At 45.5% G+C, this 15,580-nt stretch overlaps 1 protein-coding gene and 1 long non-coding RNA gene across 2 annotated transcripts; both read right to left on the bottom strand.

Moving 5' to 3' along the window:
* Positions 1-5,767: 5,767 nt before the first annotated feature.
* On the bottom strand, positions 5,768-7,810 carry LOC124686090. Its single transcript, XR_006997710.1, has 2 exons — positions 7,357-7,810; positions 5,768-6,084 (listed from the first exon to the last, which is right to left on the bottom strand). It is a non-coding gene; the product is annotated as an uncharacterized LOC124686090 (long non-coding RNA).
* Positions 7,811-7,947: 137 nt separating this feature from the next.
* On the bottom strand, positions 7,948-11,145 carry LOC124689356 (F-box protein At5g03970-like). Its single transcript, XM_047222900.1, has 3 exons — positions 11,037-11,145; positions 10,227-10,298; positions 7,948-9,750 (listed from the first exon to the last, which is right to left on the bottom strand). The coding sequence occupies exons 1-3, from the start codon at positions 11,143-11,145 to the stop codon at positions 8,426-8,428; spliced, it is 1,506 nt and encodes a 501-aa protein (XP_047078856.1). The 3' UTR covers positions 7,948-8,425.
* Between the last annotated feature and the right edge of the window lie 4,435 nt (positions 11,146-15,580).

The raw sequence follows: 15,580 nt of genomic DNA, 5'->3' as shown, positions 1-15,580 counted from the left end.
GCTTTCCAAGTTGATTTCTTTTATGTTATGGTGGACATGGCAAATACTTCATTGAAAAATAGATTTGAGGAACTTGGAGTTTTCAAACAAATATTTGGGTTTATGCTTAGCTCAACAAATTTGAAGTCACTGGATGATGTTGAGATACAAAAATGTTGCAAAAAATTTGCTAAAACTTTCTCTCGTAAAGATCCAATCTCTGATAAAGATGTATTTGATGTTGACTCGGATGATCTTTTTTCCGAATTAAGAATGTTGCAAGTGACCTTACCAGATGAACCTATGTGTGGTGCGGAGATGTTTGAGTTTGTTAGAAGTATAAATTGTTTTCCAAACATTGCTGTTGCTTATAGAATTTTATTTACCATACCCGTGACAGTAGCTTCAGCTGAAAGAAGCTTTTCAAAACTGAAATTGTTAAAAAATTACCTAAGATCAGCAATATCACAAGAGAGATTGAATGGTCTAGCTACTATATGCATTGAGAAGGGCCTATTGGACCAGATTAATGTTGATAATATTATCAATGACTTTGCCTCAACAAATTTTAGAAAAAAACGATTTACATAATTAGTGCACTTGCCTATTTTGCAAGTCAATACAAGATCTGAGTACAAGCTGGACTGTTGGCTAGAGACCTGGAGTGCAAGAACAAGTGTGAGCAGGAGCACGAGCTAGAATTTGAGCTGAAATGCAATAAGATCGTGAGTAGCAACCAAGATTGTATTGAATGATTAAATTTCTACGAAATAAAACATCAGAAATCATCTCTATTGCTTGTGTATGGGGGGCCTTTTTTTTTGTCTTGCACCAGGGCCCCTGACATGTTAGGGCCGGCCCTGGGTGCACTACGAGGGTGCAGTGTAAGCCGACCATGTGGAGGTTGCAGACGCGGGCATCAGGGACCAGCGAGGAGGACTTGCGCCGAGGTGGCCACGGACCTACACAGCAGTCGCGCCTGGCCGGCGACTTGCATCTCCGTTCCGGCGACAGCGAACGCGGCAGGACTTTCGTTGAGGCGTTACACAGATTTGGTGCCAAGGTAGTTGCCGTCGCCGCTGGGGAAAGAGACGAGGGTTTCGGATGTGGTTCAGGTTGTACAGTTTTAAGGTAATCCAGGGATTAATTTGTAAACTAAGGAGGCTTGACGCGGGCGCTTTACTGCATAGTTGCATAGAAGTGAGGGGACACGCCTGATTTAGATCGGACGATTCAAGCGCTTCGGATGCACGGATGCACTAATTGGCCGGATGCATAAGATACGACGCTGGTGTTGGCAGGTTTTGACTTTTGATAGTCTTCACTAAAAACTACACTACTTAAGAAAGCTTTTTTAGCAAGATTTTTCTTTAAAACAGGGTCAATTCTACTTTATGAAACGAAATGCAGAAACCCACTTTATTCATATGACACCACACGACCAAAACATGTTGCCATTAGATCCCCTTGATATTTGTTTTCTTCCGGAATTGCCAAGCTGCTGACCATCATAAGAATTTTTCTCCTTTCCCGACAATAGTTGAAAAAACCATGGAGTTCACATACACGATATGCATGGTGTGACAGAGTAACGCTAAGATACGTAATTAATTACCTCCCTCGTACCGTTGCAGGTCCAGGGTTCCATGCAGATGGGGCAGGTCGGAGCAGTCAACGGTACAACATCTTCCGGCCCTTCAACTGCAGGCGCCACAATCCTAGGTACTTTGCCGACTTTCATGTTGGTCCGGACATGAGAAGACATCAAGATAATAGAACAGGAACCTAACTTTGGCGAGAAAGATTTGCCTGCTCAATACTTTATCCCCAACAATTGGCAAAGGAACCTGCACAAGGAATTCACAATTTTTAAAGACTAACTTCACTCGGAAGTTCGGATTCGCAATTCACTCGCACAAGAATTACTTGTGAAAAAACTTACTTGTTCCTCTTGCACTTGTTCTTATTCGGCGGTTCTGGGTCGGAGATGATGAGATTGAGCAAGGAACGATGACACATCACATTAGTGGTTAGTTCCGGTAAGGTTGGTGTCGTTAACTAGACTATAGAGGTATAGACAAGGCTTGATTCGACGATGGCAGTTGCAATTGGTAGAATCGGGCAAAAAGAGTTTGAGAGCGGCGGCGGTGGGCGAGGTGTGGGAGAGACAATGGAGTTAGGGTTACGAAGGCCCTTATATGGGTGAGAATAAAATGTGGACAGTTGGATCTTCCAACGGTGCATAGATAAAAGCGTTGGAAAAAAACTCCTTTTTCACCATTGGCACTCCCAAAAACAAAGTTGGCAACTAATTACTTGCTATTTTGTACAGATTAATCGATGACATGCAAAAGAAAACCAGAATTGTATTGTCTCAGAGAGAATGGTGTACTAGTGATTGTTATTGTTAGCCATTTTAATCCCGTTACATCGCTAGGCCAGTTTCTTTTTCAGTTAGCAAATAAACGCCTTGTTGCTGTGCCTGTACAACGTGACGGTACTGTTCCTTTTCATTCTGTTGTAGGAAACCTTGGTCAGAACGTGGGATGGCACCTTTGTTGCGATCATGGTTACATAGTTATCGTTGATCCGAGTGATTGTGGAATGGCACGCTCGGTCCACCCTCCTGTTTTACCTGAGGTAATTAGTTTGTAACCGTTTCAGAATAAGTATAAGAGAGAAACTGAAAAGTGGTATGTTTTACACCACACAAAACCATTTTGTCTCCACCTAAATCCAGTTTCGTCAGAGATATATAATCCATTGTTGGCAACAACAGTGATGGCCCAAACATTGCAGTGTATTTTGTGGTACAATAAAATCTTTTCCACTACTAGGGAACAAAGTCTCAGGTCCACACCCCTACAGAAAAAAACTGAAAACCACAAGAAAGCAAATTCAGAAGCCTACCGAACTTGCTTCTGGTTCTGGCCTTGGCCTTCTGCCCCGAGCAGTGTCGAGTTCAGAGCATCTCCAGCCGCGTTTTCCAAAACGTCCCCAAAATGATTTAGCATGGACAAAAGAACGTTCCCAGCCGCGTCCCTTGCCCCGCAGGAGACACTCCGGACACACCGGACACAACGAAAAAGCGAGGCGGGCTCTCACCTGTCGGTGACTATTTCCATAACCGTTGGTTCGCGCCTTTTATTTCTCGTCGCGCCTTCCCTCCCGCGCCTCCCACCCCTCCGTCGCTCGATTTGCCGGACGTTTCGACGGCTGATCTCTTCTGAGAGTCGGCACCGTCGTCGCGGCTGGTACTCTCGCCGGCCGTTTCGCCGTCGCCTCTTCGCCGGCGCGTTCCAGAATGCGGCGTCAAATCTGCCCCACCTCGCGCACACAAGGTGTTCGACGACTTGCCAGGTAGGCGCGATTGGCCACTGTTCATTGCCTCGTCTGCCGCGGCGCAATTTTAACTATTAATTTTGCTTCAGACATGGATAGCGACGACGAGATGCTTGTCCGACTGCTAGAGGACGAGCAAGCCTTCGACAACGACATCCGGGAGCATTTTCTGATCATTGTGTCCCTCCAAGACATGATTGACGCCGAGGCGGTGAAGCGGAAGAGGCCCCGCCGCGGAGGATCAAAGCTAGGGAGAAAGAATTCGAAGCCCCGGCAGTGGATGGAGGGGCATACCATGTTGTACAACGACTACTTCGCAGATGAGACAACACAAGACAACAATTTTCGGCCCCGGTATAGGATGAGAAAGGGTTTGTTCATGAACATCCTTCACGGCGTTCGAGAGTTCGACCCCTACTTCAAGCTCGAGCACGATGTTGTAGGCCTTGCCGGGTTCTTGTCGATTCGGAAGTGCACCGCCGCCATGAGAATGCTTGCATACGGAGCAAATGCTGATACACAGGACGACTACCTCCGCATGAGTGAGTCTACTGCCATTGAGTGCATGTACAAGTTTTACCGAGCTGTGGTGGGAAAGTTCGGCAAATACTACTTGAGAGGGCCAACTGAGGAAGAGACTGCAAGGATCATGGCACAAAATGCTGCCAGAGGATTTCCTGAAATGCTTGAAAGCATCGATTGCATGCACTGGTCATGGAAGAACTGCCCGTCTGCCTGGCAAGGTATATACAAAGGGCGTTATGGATATTGCAGTGTGGTGCTTAAAAGTGTGGCAGATTATAACCTGTGGATTTGACATTATTTCTTTGACATGGCGGGATCACACAATGACATCAACGTGTTGCAGCAGTCTCCGAGTGGAAGGGCATGCTCCACCATGCAACTATGAGATCAATGGCCACCAATATACCAAAGGCTATTATCTAGCCGATGGTATATATCCAAAATGGGTCACTTTTGTTAAAACAATCTCGTCTCCATTAGGTCAAAAGAATTGCCACTTTGCTGCGCAATAGAAGGCTTGCAGGAAGGATGTCGAGCGGGCATTTGGTGTGCTTTAAGCTCAATTTGCAATTGTCCGGTACCCTACTCTAAGCTGGTCTCACGACCAAATGTGGGAGGTGATGCAGACTTGTGTGATCATGCACAACATGATCATCAAGGATGACCGCAATAATCATGCTAGGACACATGTTAGTCCCTATGAGTGTCAGGGCCCTCTTGCGGATGTTGATCATGAGTTGCCTGCAGATTTTGCTGATTTTCTCACCATGCATACAGAGATCCGTGATAGCAATGTTCACGATCAACTTCAAACTGATCTTGTTGAGCATATGTGGACGATCAAATGATTATCAGCAAATGCCGCGGCACCTTAATCTAGCCCTATTTATTACATTTGTTTAGTTATTTTATTGTTTGTTGTATTTTAATTTGAAAACAATCTCGGCAAACATATTTATTTGTATGCTATATTTAATAAATGATTGTGTTTCTGAAAATCCTATAAAAAAGTTTGGGGGCGGCGTTTGGGAGACGCGACTGGGGAGCGACGTTCCCAAACACAGCATGAACAAAACACGTCCCCCAAACACTCGATCCGGCGCCGTTTTGGGACGCTTTGGGGAACGCGGCTGGAGATGCTCTCACCACCACAAACCAACAGACACAACCAAGAATCAGCTGGTCAACCACACGAACTAGAGAAAACTCCTAAATTATGGAGAAACTACAAAAGCTACACGCTAGGAGCATCAAGCACTTCAAATTTAAACTTCATATATACATGCAACTAGAGACAAAAGCTCATGAAAAGGAATTTTTTTTCCTTTATTCCCAACACCTTCAGGCACGGCTGCAACATCAAAACTTACATTCTAATGCAAAGGCACCATTTATATCAAAAAAGAACAGGCATAACGTACTGCCTTAGCATGCGTTTTAATCAAGTTTTTTTCTCAGAGAAAACTCTATTTCTTAATCAGAGGGCCCAACATAAATAAGCTATGGTCTATACTAGCACTTAAAAAAGGTTTTATTCTGGACAATCATTTGGGATGCAACAAAATGGTAGAGTTGTTGAAGCTATGCAAGCTGCCGCTGATTACCTCAGACCTGATCAGGTTTCAAGAATGCCTTTTGATAGTTAGAATCTTTTCTTTCTGGGAAGATAATGCCCCGAGCTTGCATTTCGTCTATGATTGTAATTTGTGCTGCTGATGAATAAAGAGTCTTATTCCTGTTAAAAAAGAACTTAGCAGAAGTCGAATCCTGGGCATTCTGGTAACAAACATGAAACATTGGGTGGACTCCACCTATGATCGTGATACAAACTCAACAGCAATGCTACAAGAACAAAATTTTGCCTGAAAAGAATGCAACACACACGACAAGTGCATGTACGAAATGGACAAGGGAGACATCATGGTACAAGACATAAGCAAAGATTTGATGTTGGAATCTCAACCTGAAACACAACTCACAGGTGACCCGCCTCAACATGATTGTTTGGAAAGCATAACACAAATGAACTAATCATTAATCCAAGGAAGTCAATCCGTCATGCGAGTTGACTGATTGTGTAAGAAATTAGATAGTAGATGGCAAATTCCTGAAGTCAAACTTCACAAGTGACCAGCAAAGACGGCTAACTTCTGGATGGAGCACAACGTACACAATGCAAGAACCTACAGAACACAACCCATTTCTGCTTCTCAGCCACCGGAATGTGATCCTAGATACCTGTGGAGTCATCAATTTGTACAATTCATTAGTCGAAAAGTCGTTAAAGTTATGTATCACAGTTTTTTGCATGCCTCAAAGCATAAAACATTAGCTTCACTACTATTGTCGAAATCGCGCCAAAAGGTCCAAAACTGAATAGTCTCACCATTATTGGATCAAAACTAACATTGGAAACAGAGAACAGCTACAGTATAACAGTTAATTTTTACTGCCACGCCTTAAAAACCTTATTGTTATCATATCATCAATTCTTTCAGATGCATCTAGTATTCTGTTCTCAGTAAAGGCTATAAGATTAATAGTTCAAGTAACTCTCATCAGAGGCAAATACTGAATATCCTAGCTTATCAAATCACTTGAAATATTCATTGTTATCATGGGCATATGAGGGGCTCAAAGCAAACCATCTGGTTTCTAGCTCATATATAGTTTTAGGAAATGTGTAAGCTAGCTAGTGGACACACTTCCTTCAGTCCAAAAAAGATGCCATCTTTTTTTACTCTGTAAGCTAGCTAGTGGACACACTTCCTTCAGGCCAACAAAGATGCCATCTTTTTTACTCTCCACAACATCAAAAACAATACTTTGACCACTACTCTTAGACTCTTAGTGATAGTATTAATATGTTAGTAATAATATGCAATCTGCGACGAAAGAAGTATTCATGGCGAATCCAGTCATACCATTTTGCTGAGTGTTTAATAGAAAGTGTTAAACATCTAATGTGACGACAAGGGGAGAAAATACATTGTCCACAAATCATACCAATTTGGACCAAACAAAATGTGCATTGTCTGTTACCTATTTGGGGACGGCGGGAGTATCAACTACTGTAGATGAAACAACATATAAATCACACTACGACTTGATAGATCCATAACAACGAAAGACTAATCATTGGCATGTAACAAATGGTACAGGTATAACTGCGAGAGAACTAAGGAGGTAAACTGAAAGCAATGCAGCTAGATGCAACAGAAAGACAAGTGAAAGTGCACATCCAGTAGAGATGGTATAGAACATCAGCAAATAAAGAGAAGCCAGGTGGCTAAAGTCATAAAAGGATGGAGAGCTGCTGAGGAAGGGATGAGGAAGCAGGGTCTGGAGAAAAGATCCAAGATGGCAGTAAAAGGAAGGAGTCAAGTAAAGAGCTGCAGATTAAATCTTACAGTCCTCTCTTTGAATTTGGTACTTGAGAAATGGAAGTAAAAAAGGAAGGCAATACAGATTGTTCAGATATCTTAACGTACATGCAGAAGATAAGCCTACCTGCTAATTAGTACATCACAATAGCACATTTAACCAGACAATCATCTTATGAGTGGTGCAAAAGATCCGCTGCATCATGTCCACCACCAATGCCTGTTTTATCAATCATAAGAAGTCGACCAAGTAACACACGATGTCAATCCAATGAAAAGACAAATAGATATGAGGGAGGCATGAACGAGATAATTAAGCAAACTCGCAGCTATAATTCGAAGGGGAAAAAACACATTTTGTAAAACATTATGAAAAGATAAACAAAACCACACATATTGTCGAACTAAAAGAATATTCTAGGAATAGTATATGCTAATGAATATTGTACAAATGAAGAACATGCACACTCAGACACAAAGTTGCTCAGTAACCGACAAATTATCCAGAACTATAAGCTCGTTCCATGCCACACGGAATAAAATAAAAATACAATCATACTAATAAATTTTAGCACAGATGTGGTCGTCGGTATTCTAATTTAAATTATCTTGAAACAGATTTAGCATGAACACCACATATTAGTTTTCCCAGGCACAGATGCCAGTAGGACTCTCCTAAATTGGTAAAATGAGCAATTATTTGTAAATTCAAATAAATTCATCAATACGGGATTAGTGCTATTAGCAAGATTAGAAGAGATAACAAATACTGAATGAAATAAGTAAAACTACTTTAAAGCTTCCAGACACCTATTGAGCCACCTATTTGACACTTCAGTTAGTTCAAGCGAGTTTTTCATGTAGTTATCTTCAACTTCCAAATGTTTTGTCTTGTCAAAAAACAGCACCGCAGCTGTGCACTAAAATCACCATTACAATTTTTTGGCTTATTACATATGTGAATAGGCATACAAGAAGGAAATTTAGTTCAATATTACAGAAATTATTTGTGAATCTTGGTGTTCATTGCTTTGTTATATGGATATTCATATAACAAACTGACAAAGACAGTTAGCTAGATCCAACTTGAACAACAACAAAATATACAGAAATGAAGTTAACAGTGGACCAATCGCAACCACTGTCTTGCTACCAAGCATAAAATAAATTAGATACGAGTAACAAATCCTTTTTTTCTAAATCATAATCATTACATAAAACACAAACACACAAGAACCGATACAGAAATACTCCATGTGAATTGTGTTCCATGAAGAATTATCAGAAATTAACTTGATTCTGTTGTAACCGATATGTGAAAGCATGATATTACCTGTAGCGTAGACACACTCGAATGGGTGATAATGGCAGAGGAAATTGGTTTCACAAAGCTTCTTGAATTGCAATGACTCAAGATGGACCATAAAGACGATGGAACATGCACACAGGTACACCACATTATTTTCCTCAGCCAAACCTAGTATTGTTGCTGATACTTGCCGTGAATTTAGGGGAAGTAGCTTGTCCAGTTCAATAGTTCTTCCAAGTGCCCATGAAGCAACACCGTCAGAATCAGTCTGTCTCTTCCACAATTGGATGCCACTGTATGTCGGGAAGAGTAAACCAAGGCCACCACCCTCTGCCCGCATAATTGAGAAAAAGCCCTCTTTAAGCATATGCACTGGCGGCTGTAGCACGGATAAGCTTTGCTTCTCCAAATCAAACTCGAGAATTTCAACCAAATTCCCAGCAAGCACCCAGTAAAGGGATTTCCCAACAAGCACGGCGGGATTGCCTGTACAAACCAAGATGGGACGACCACTTCTAGGGACCTCGGATGAAGGCGGTGTTGAGATGAGATCACCCCATAAGCCAGTCTCCGACGAGTAAACGCAGGCGAGGACTCGCCTGTGTTGCTTGTCGTAGTTGTCTCCCACTGTCAAGACCACCTGGAAGTGGTCGACTGCTCCGGCAGGGCGAAGCACGGCCCCGTTGATCGTTGTATTCTCCGCATGAGTGGCAATCCCTGGGGGAATGGAGAGGCGGTGCTGGTCGCCGGTGACGGGGTTACACACCAGCATCTGGTTGGGCTTTATGTCGAAGATGAGCACGAGGCCATGGCGGCATCCAAGGGATAGGAAGCGGTCGCCCTCGCCGCGCTGCAACGAGAGGCGTCCGGGCGGCACCTGATTCGGGGCGTCGAGAGTAGGCACGAAGTCGCCTTCTCTGACGAAGAAGCCGAGGAGTGGAGGGTTGCGGCGGTGGTGGCGGCGGAAGCGGCGGACGAAGCTCGGGTCGGAGGCGAGGCTGCGCCAGCGCTTGCAGACGAGGGCCGCGCGGGGGAGGGAGGAGGGCTGCGGCGGGAGGCGGAGGAGGATCTCCCCGAGGATGTCGCCATCTTCCAGCGGCCCGAGTAGGTCGACATCTTCCGGCGGCGTATTTGCCGCCGGCGAGCGGAGGCGGCACGGCGGCGGTGACGGCGGCGGCGGCGCAGGAGGAGCCGGAGGCAGCTCATCTCGCCCTAGTCACTGCTCGTGCGTGTTTTTTTTTTCTTCACTGAAGTGCAGGCCGGAATGTGAATACGTGACAATAGCGGCCAGCCCAAACTGGCTTTTCTTTTGGGCCAAACTGAAGGGAAAGTGCTTTTGGCTGTCGCCATTTTAAAAAATTTAAAAAATATTTTTATCAGTTATCAAAAAAACTGAAAATAATTTGTACTTTGATCACTAACTTTGCTTGATGGAATATTTTTTACCAATTCTTGCTACAATGAAGCACATGTTGATGTGTGCTACCCTGCTGCTAAGAAAAGATAGGGTTGCATGTATAGTAGCAAGAATTGGCGTAATGTTCCAGTGTCCTGCGTCTTTCAACACCGAAGTTGTAGTTGTTGTCGATGCCAGAAAAGATCAATCTGCGTAGTGTTGTGGTTCCTGATGTGAAGAGCATCTGCTATTTTCGCAGCCCATATGCTTCGGCTTGGAGAGGAGACGATACCGGAGGAGAAAGAGCCGAAATATGCAGCGCTAACATTGTCCATGTCTCCAAGCTCTATGATGGCACCAATGCCTGCAGAAGATGATTGCATATTATGTTCATTTTTCCAGACAGAGTTGCAGAAAATTCGTTGACCTACAACCGAAGATGGTTTTTGCCAGATATTGGCTGCTGATCAGCAGCAGTTACTAAGTGTTTATCCTATGGTGCCATCACGTCCTCTAGCTTTGAGCCTTGCATGATTGCATTAGCTGCTGGATAGACCTGCGATGCTTTAGAAATTTTTCTACCAAACAAAGCATCATTTTTTGCCTTTCAAACGCACCACAAGAAAGTGTATAAGCTAGTAATATTGACATTACTCTCTTGATAAACATCGGAAGCACTATTCACTTCTCTGCAGAGCTGGTTAGCTTTTTCAGAACATCTGTTTGGACAGATCAAGGCAGCAATTATTCAGGTGGTTCAGCCGGAGCCTGTTAGCTGGTCTGCCATTCACAATGGGCTGATCACGCATGAGGTGGTTGCTGCTGAAGCACTAGCTGTCCTAGATGATGCTGTTGTGCTTGTGCCTCGCAAACGTTGCCGTCACGAGGCTGCTCCTCTTCGTTGCAGTGAGCGCTCAAAGCGTTATCAGGGTTTTAAGCCGAAGCCTGTTTCTGACAAACCCAAACGCAAATCTCGTGTGAAGCCTTATCGTACGCCCGGAAAAGCTGCTTCCACGGTGGTATCAGACTCTGCTGCTCTTGTGTCGACTGAAGGTGTTGATCCTGTGCCGGCTGAAGCACATGTTGCTGCTCCTGATCTGACCATGCTTCAGACTCCTGTTGCTGTTCTTCACAGCATTGGCGTCAACCTCCACACCTGCTGATGTCTCGTCGGAGGGTTGCTGGTGTAGTGGGGGTACATCTGCTGGCATGGTTCTGCGGTACTGATAGTAGGTGCAGCGTGCAGGGTAAAAACGTGTTCAATATTTGCAAAAAATGAACAAACTTGTATAAACACACGCGGCAGAGTAATATTCATTTGCGATATTTAGAAAACGCTCTGAACAAGTATGGGAACTCGTTTGCAAAAAGGACCTGTTCGCAAACTATTATGTGAAGCTAATTGTCTGCGACGTCTTACCCTTTCGCACACGGTGTACTTAACCATATGCGATGTGGAGATTTAGCTTGAGAAATTGTGGTTTATGCAAGCCCTACCGCCAAAAGAACGTTGACCAACGGGAGAATAATCTCTTCCTTGGCTATACATATTAGGTAGGATGATAACCCGGTTTGAAGTTCGTCCTTTCCTGCGAAATTATTGTGAGATGGGGATTCGAACCCGGGTAGAATGGCTACGCACTCGCTTGCTTTGCCACTGAGCTACAACTCAGTTCTCAACTCTACCGCTAAAAAGAGGCCGAGCAGAAGCATGTTGACCCAAATACAAAACGAGTGTAGCTAAAACTGTATCTGTACGCGCAGTAGATGACACATAGTAAGCATCTCTGTAAACGTGCAAACCGTAAAACGCGAGTTCAGGTCACTGAACTTATGTTTACGGATCGAAAAAGTGTCGGCGTAGATCAGAACCCGTAAACTAAAACTACAAAACCATATTCTAAAATATGCCAATAGGCCCACTTTTTTTTTTACTTTTTCCTATCACATCTTCTACCTCCTCTGAATCTTTTCTGCTTGCAAACGTAGCCCCACGCGGTCTTGCCCCGCCAAGGCCACGCCGCCCCGCCCTGGCCGCGGGCCGCGCCGCCACGCCCCGCCCAGGCCTGGGCCGTGTCGCCCCGCCGCCCTGCCCCGGCCTCGCGCGCCCCGCCAGGCCTGCCCAGCCGCGCCGCCACGCCCCACCCAGGCCCCGCGCCTCCACGCCCCGCCCTTCCCCGGCCGCGCCGCCCCGCCCCGCCCGACACTGTCCCGGTGAGCTCGACCCCGCCTCGTCACGGACACCTCCAGGGCCGCCCTGCCCCGCCCGACACCGTCCCGGTGAGCTCGACCCCGCCTCGTCACGGACACCTCCAGGGCCGCCCCGCCCGCGCCCGGCGAACTCGTGGCCGGCCGAATGTCTGCTCTCCCTTCCCCGAGCTCGCAACGCAGGCCCCGCCGAAATTTGGTTGTCCTCCAACCGGATTTTGTCGAATTTTGGTCCTATTCCGGTAGTCCTCCGGCGAAACTACACTGTTTGGAGCTGAAGTTTCAGCTCGCCAAAACACCACTAGGAATACAGTTTAGCCTCCAGTTTGACCTTTCGACCCCTAAAAATAAGGGACAGAGTTTGATTTTTGTTCTCGGTCTGTAATTTTTTTTCGGTTTTGCCCATTTACAGTAACTGATCTGCGCCGTTTCCAAACTAAACCCTTAAACTGACGGTTACTTTACAGCTTTGACATGTTTAGGGGCTTCTGTTAGGCGGTAGGGAGGCAGCCGTATCAGTACACGTCTACCTCGATCTAGCCGGCCGGTACGCGCTGCGATTAATAATTAATCAATTAATCGAGAGACTGGTATGGTGTTGCAGAGCATGATTGTACCAGCGACACATGTTTTTTCTTCATTTTCTTCTCCACTACAGTGGTCTCTCGTACCTCACCTGGCTGCATTCAGTTCTTTTGCTGGTGGTTCCTCCGCCGCCATCAGCGAATCAATGCCCATGTCCTAGCTAGCTAGCTAGCTTGCCTTCTCTTCCATTGCAAATTTGAGATAGCTCATCTCATCATGATCGAGTTCAGACGTCGTTCTCTCGGTTGGATCCATCTTAATTGACATATGGACCATGGTCACGGTCATGCATGGCCTGGTCCAAATGCAACCGCTGAGTAAGTCGGTGCGCCAGCATAATGGAGCCAAGCTAGTGAATGGCTGCCACCTAGCGCTTGGTATTTCATGTTACTAATAAGTGCACGATTGAAATACGGCTCGACGATGTACCACTAGAAGAATTTAGGAGAGTGCCTCGTTATTTTATTGTCAAAAAAGCAACGTGTACATGATAAGAACCCAAATCTGCGTATGTGATGATTTGAACGTAGGTAGTAAAGTTACACATCCACTTCTCTAACCAAGTGACCTAGGCTCACTTATTTCCGTAGGATAGGGTGTGCAATTTATAAGAGGGCCGGAGAAAATCCGATTGAAATTTTGGCCTATACTTTGTGGCCCATATATGAGTGATTTCATATTTCCAATAAATTTAAAAGTTCAACTTTGTGGCAGCCCAAATATGTTTCAGGACACGTTTATGGCTGCACATGAGTGACGAGAGGTGAGAGCTAAGTTTAGTTCCACATGAAAAGTTGAGAGTAAAGTTAAACCACCTTATAAAGTGAGTTGTCCCACCACCACTTGGCAAGTGAGTAAGAAAAGGTGTGGTACATGCAGGCTCCTCCTCCTCCTTGCTCATGTTGTCGTGCCGCGCTCGTGTTGAATGGATCGAGCCGAGCTTTATTTTTGTTGTTCGCATGTTGTTAGGGTTTCCTAAGCCGTTGTAATCTCTTGCCTTATTAGCACCAAATACATATCTGACACGTGAATTAGGGTTTTGCCACCTTTCTCTGCTTTCCACCGCTACCGTAGCTTACTCCATCCCGCCTAGTGGTGTACACCGGCGGATGGGGGAGCAGGCCTCCGGAACCACACTCGTATTTGCGATACTATACGAGAGGGAAAATTTGGTTTTTGGGAAGCCCTCCGCGCGAATGCTCAAGGTCTCCATCACGGGTCATCTTCCATTCAAGTTGGACGGTCCTGCTGTTATCACCAGAATTTGACCGGATCAGAGGTGGGCCACGATTAAGATGGGCTTGAAGAATATACATGGAAGAAATACATGAATCGGCCTTGTATACAAAGTTTGGGCTAGTTTGCCCGTGTATCTATAAATATAGTAGGATACGTGTCGGTTAGATATAATTTGGCTCGTGCACGGTTGGGATTATTCCCACGATTAGAAAGTCTACGGACTATAAATATGTATCTAGGGTTATTGAGAAAAACAACAATCACGTTCACCACAAACCAATCTAGGCGCATCGCCAACTCCCTTGTTTCGAGGGTTTCTTCCGGGTAAGCATCATGCTGCCTAGATCGCATCTTGCGATCTAGGCGATACACGTTATTCGCTGTTCATGCGTTGCTCGTGCCTGAAGCCTTGTTGATGGCGAGCAACGTAGTTATCATAGATGTGTTAGGGTTAGCATTGTTTCATCGTATCATATGCTTTCTTCCGTGCAACCCTTAGACGTCTAGCCGCCCTTACACCTATCTTAGGTGTAAGGGCGGCACCTCGCTTGATCATTATTTAGTAGATCCGATCCGTTATGATTGCTCCTTGTTCTTCAAGGATTAGTTTAATATCTGCATAGTTAGGCCTTACAAACGGATTGAAGGATCCAGTGGCACGTAGGGTGTAGTTTGCTAGCCCTAGACAAGATGTTCCGGGGATCAATGATACGTCTCCGACGTATCGATAATTTCTTGTGTTCCATGCCACATTATTGATGTTATCTACATGTTTTATGCAGACTTTATGTCATATTCGTGCATTTTCTGGAACTAACCTATTAACAAGATGCCGAAGTGCCGGTTCTCGTTTTCTGCTGTTTTTGGTTTCAGAAATCCTAGTAACGAAATATTCTCGGAATCGGACGAAATCAAGACCCGGGTTCCTATTTTTCCCGGAACCATCCAGAACACCCGAGAGCCGTCGGAGGGAAGCCCCGGGGGCCCCACACCACACCCTGGCGCGGCCGGAGGGGCCGCGCCGCCCTATGGTGTGGTGGCCCCGAGGCCCCTCCGAGGCTGCCCTTCCGCCTATTTAAAGCCTCCGTCGCGAAAACCCTATTACGAAGGACGAAACCCACGTAAACCTTCCGGAGCCGCCGCCATCGCGAAGCCAAGATCCGGGGGACAGGAGTCTCTGTTCCGGCACGCTGCCGGAGCGGGGAAGTGCCCCGGAAGGCTTCTCCATCGACACCGCTGCCATCTCCACCGCCATCTTCATCACCGCTGCTGCTCCCATGAGGAGGGAGTAGTTCTCCATCGAGGCTCGGGGCTGTACCGGTAGCTATGTGGTTCATCTCTCTCCTATGTGCTTCAATACAATAATCTCATGAGCTGCCTTACATGATTGAGATTCATATGATGATGCTTGTAATCTAGATGTCATTGTGCTAGTCAAGTGAGTTTTACTTATGTGATCTCCGGAGACTCCTTGTCCCACGTGTGTAAAGGTGACAGTGTGTGCACCGTGTGGGTCTCTTAGGCTATATTTCACAGAATACTTACTCACTGTTATGAATGGCGTAGTGAAGTGCTTATTTATATCTCTTTATGATTGCAATGTGTTTTGTATCA

Source organism: Lolium rigidum, chromosome 2 (genome assembly GCF_022539505.1).
Source record: "Lolium rigidum isolate FL_2022 chromosome 2, APGP_CSIRO_Lrig_0.1, whole genome shotgun sequence".
Taxonomy (NCBI): Eukaryota; Viridiplantae; Streptophyta; class Magnoliopsida; order Poales; family Poaceae; genus Lolium; species Lolium rigidum.
This window is presented reverse-complemented; position numbering and strand designations above follow the sequence as displayed.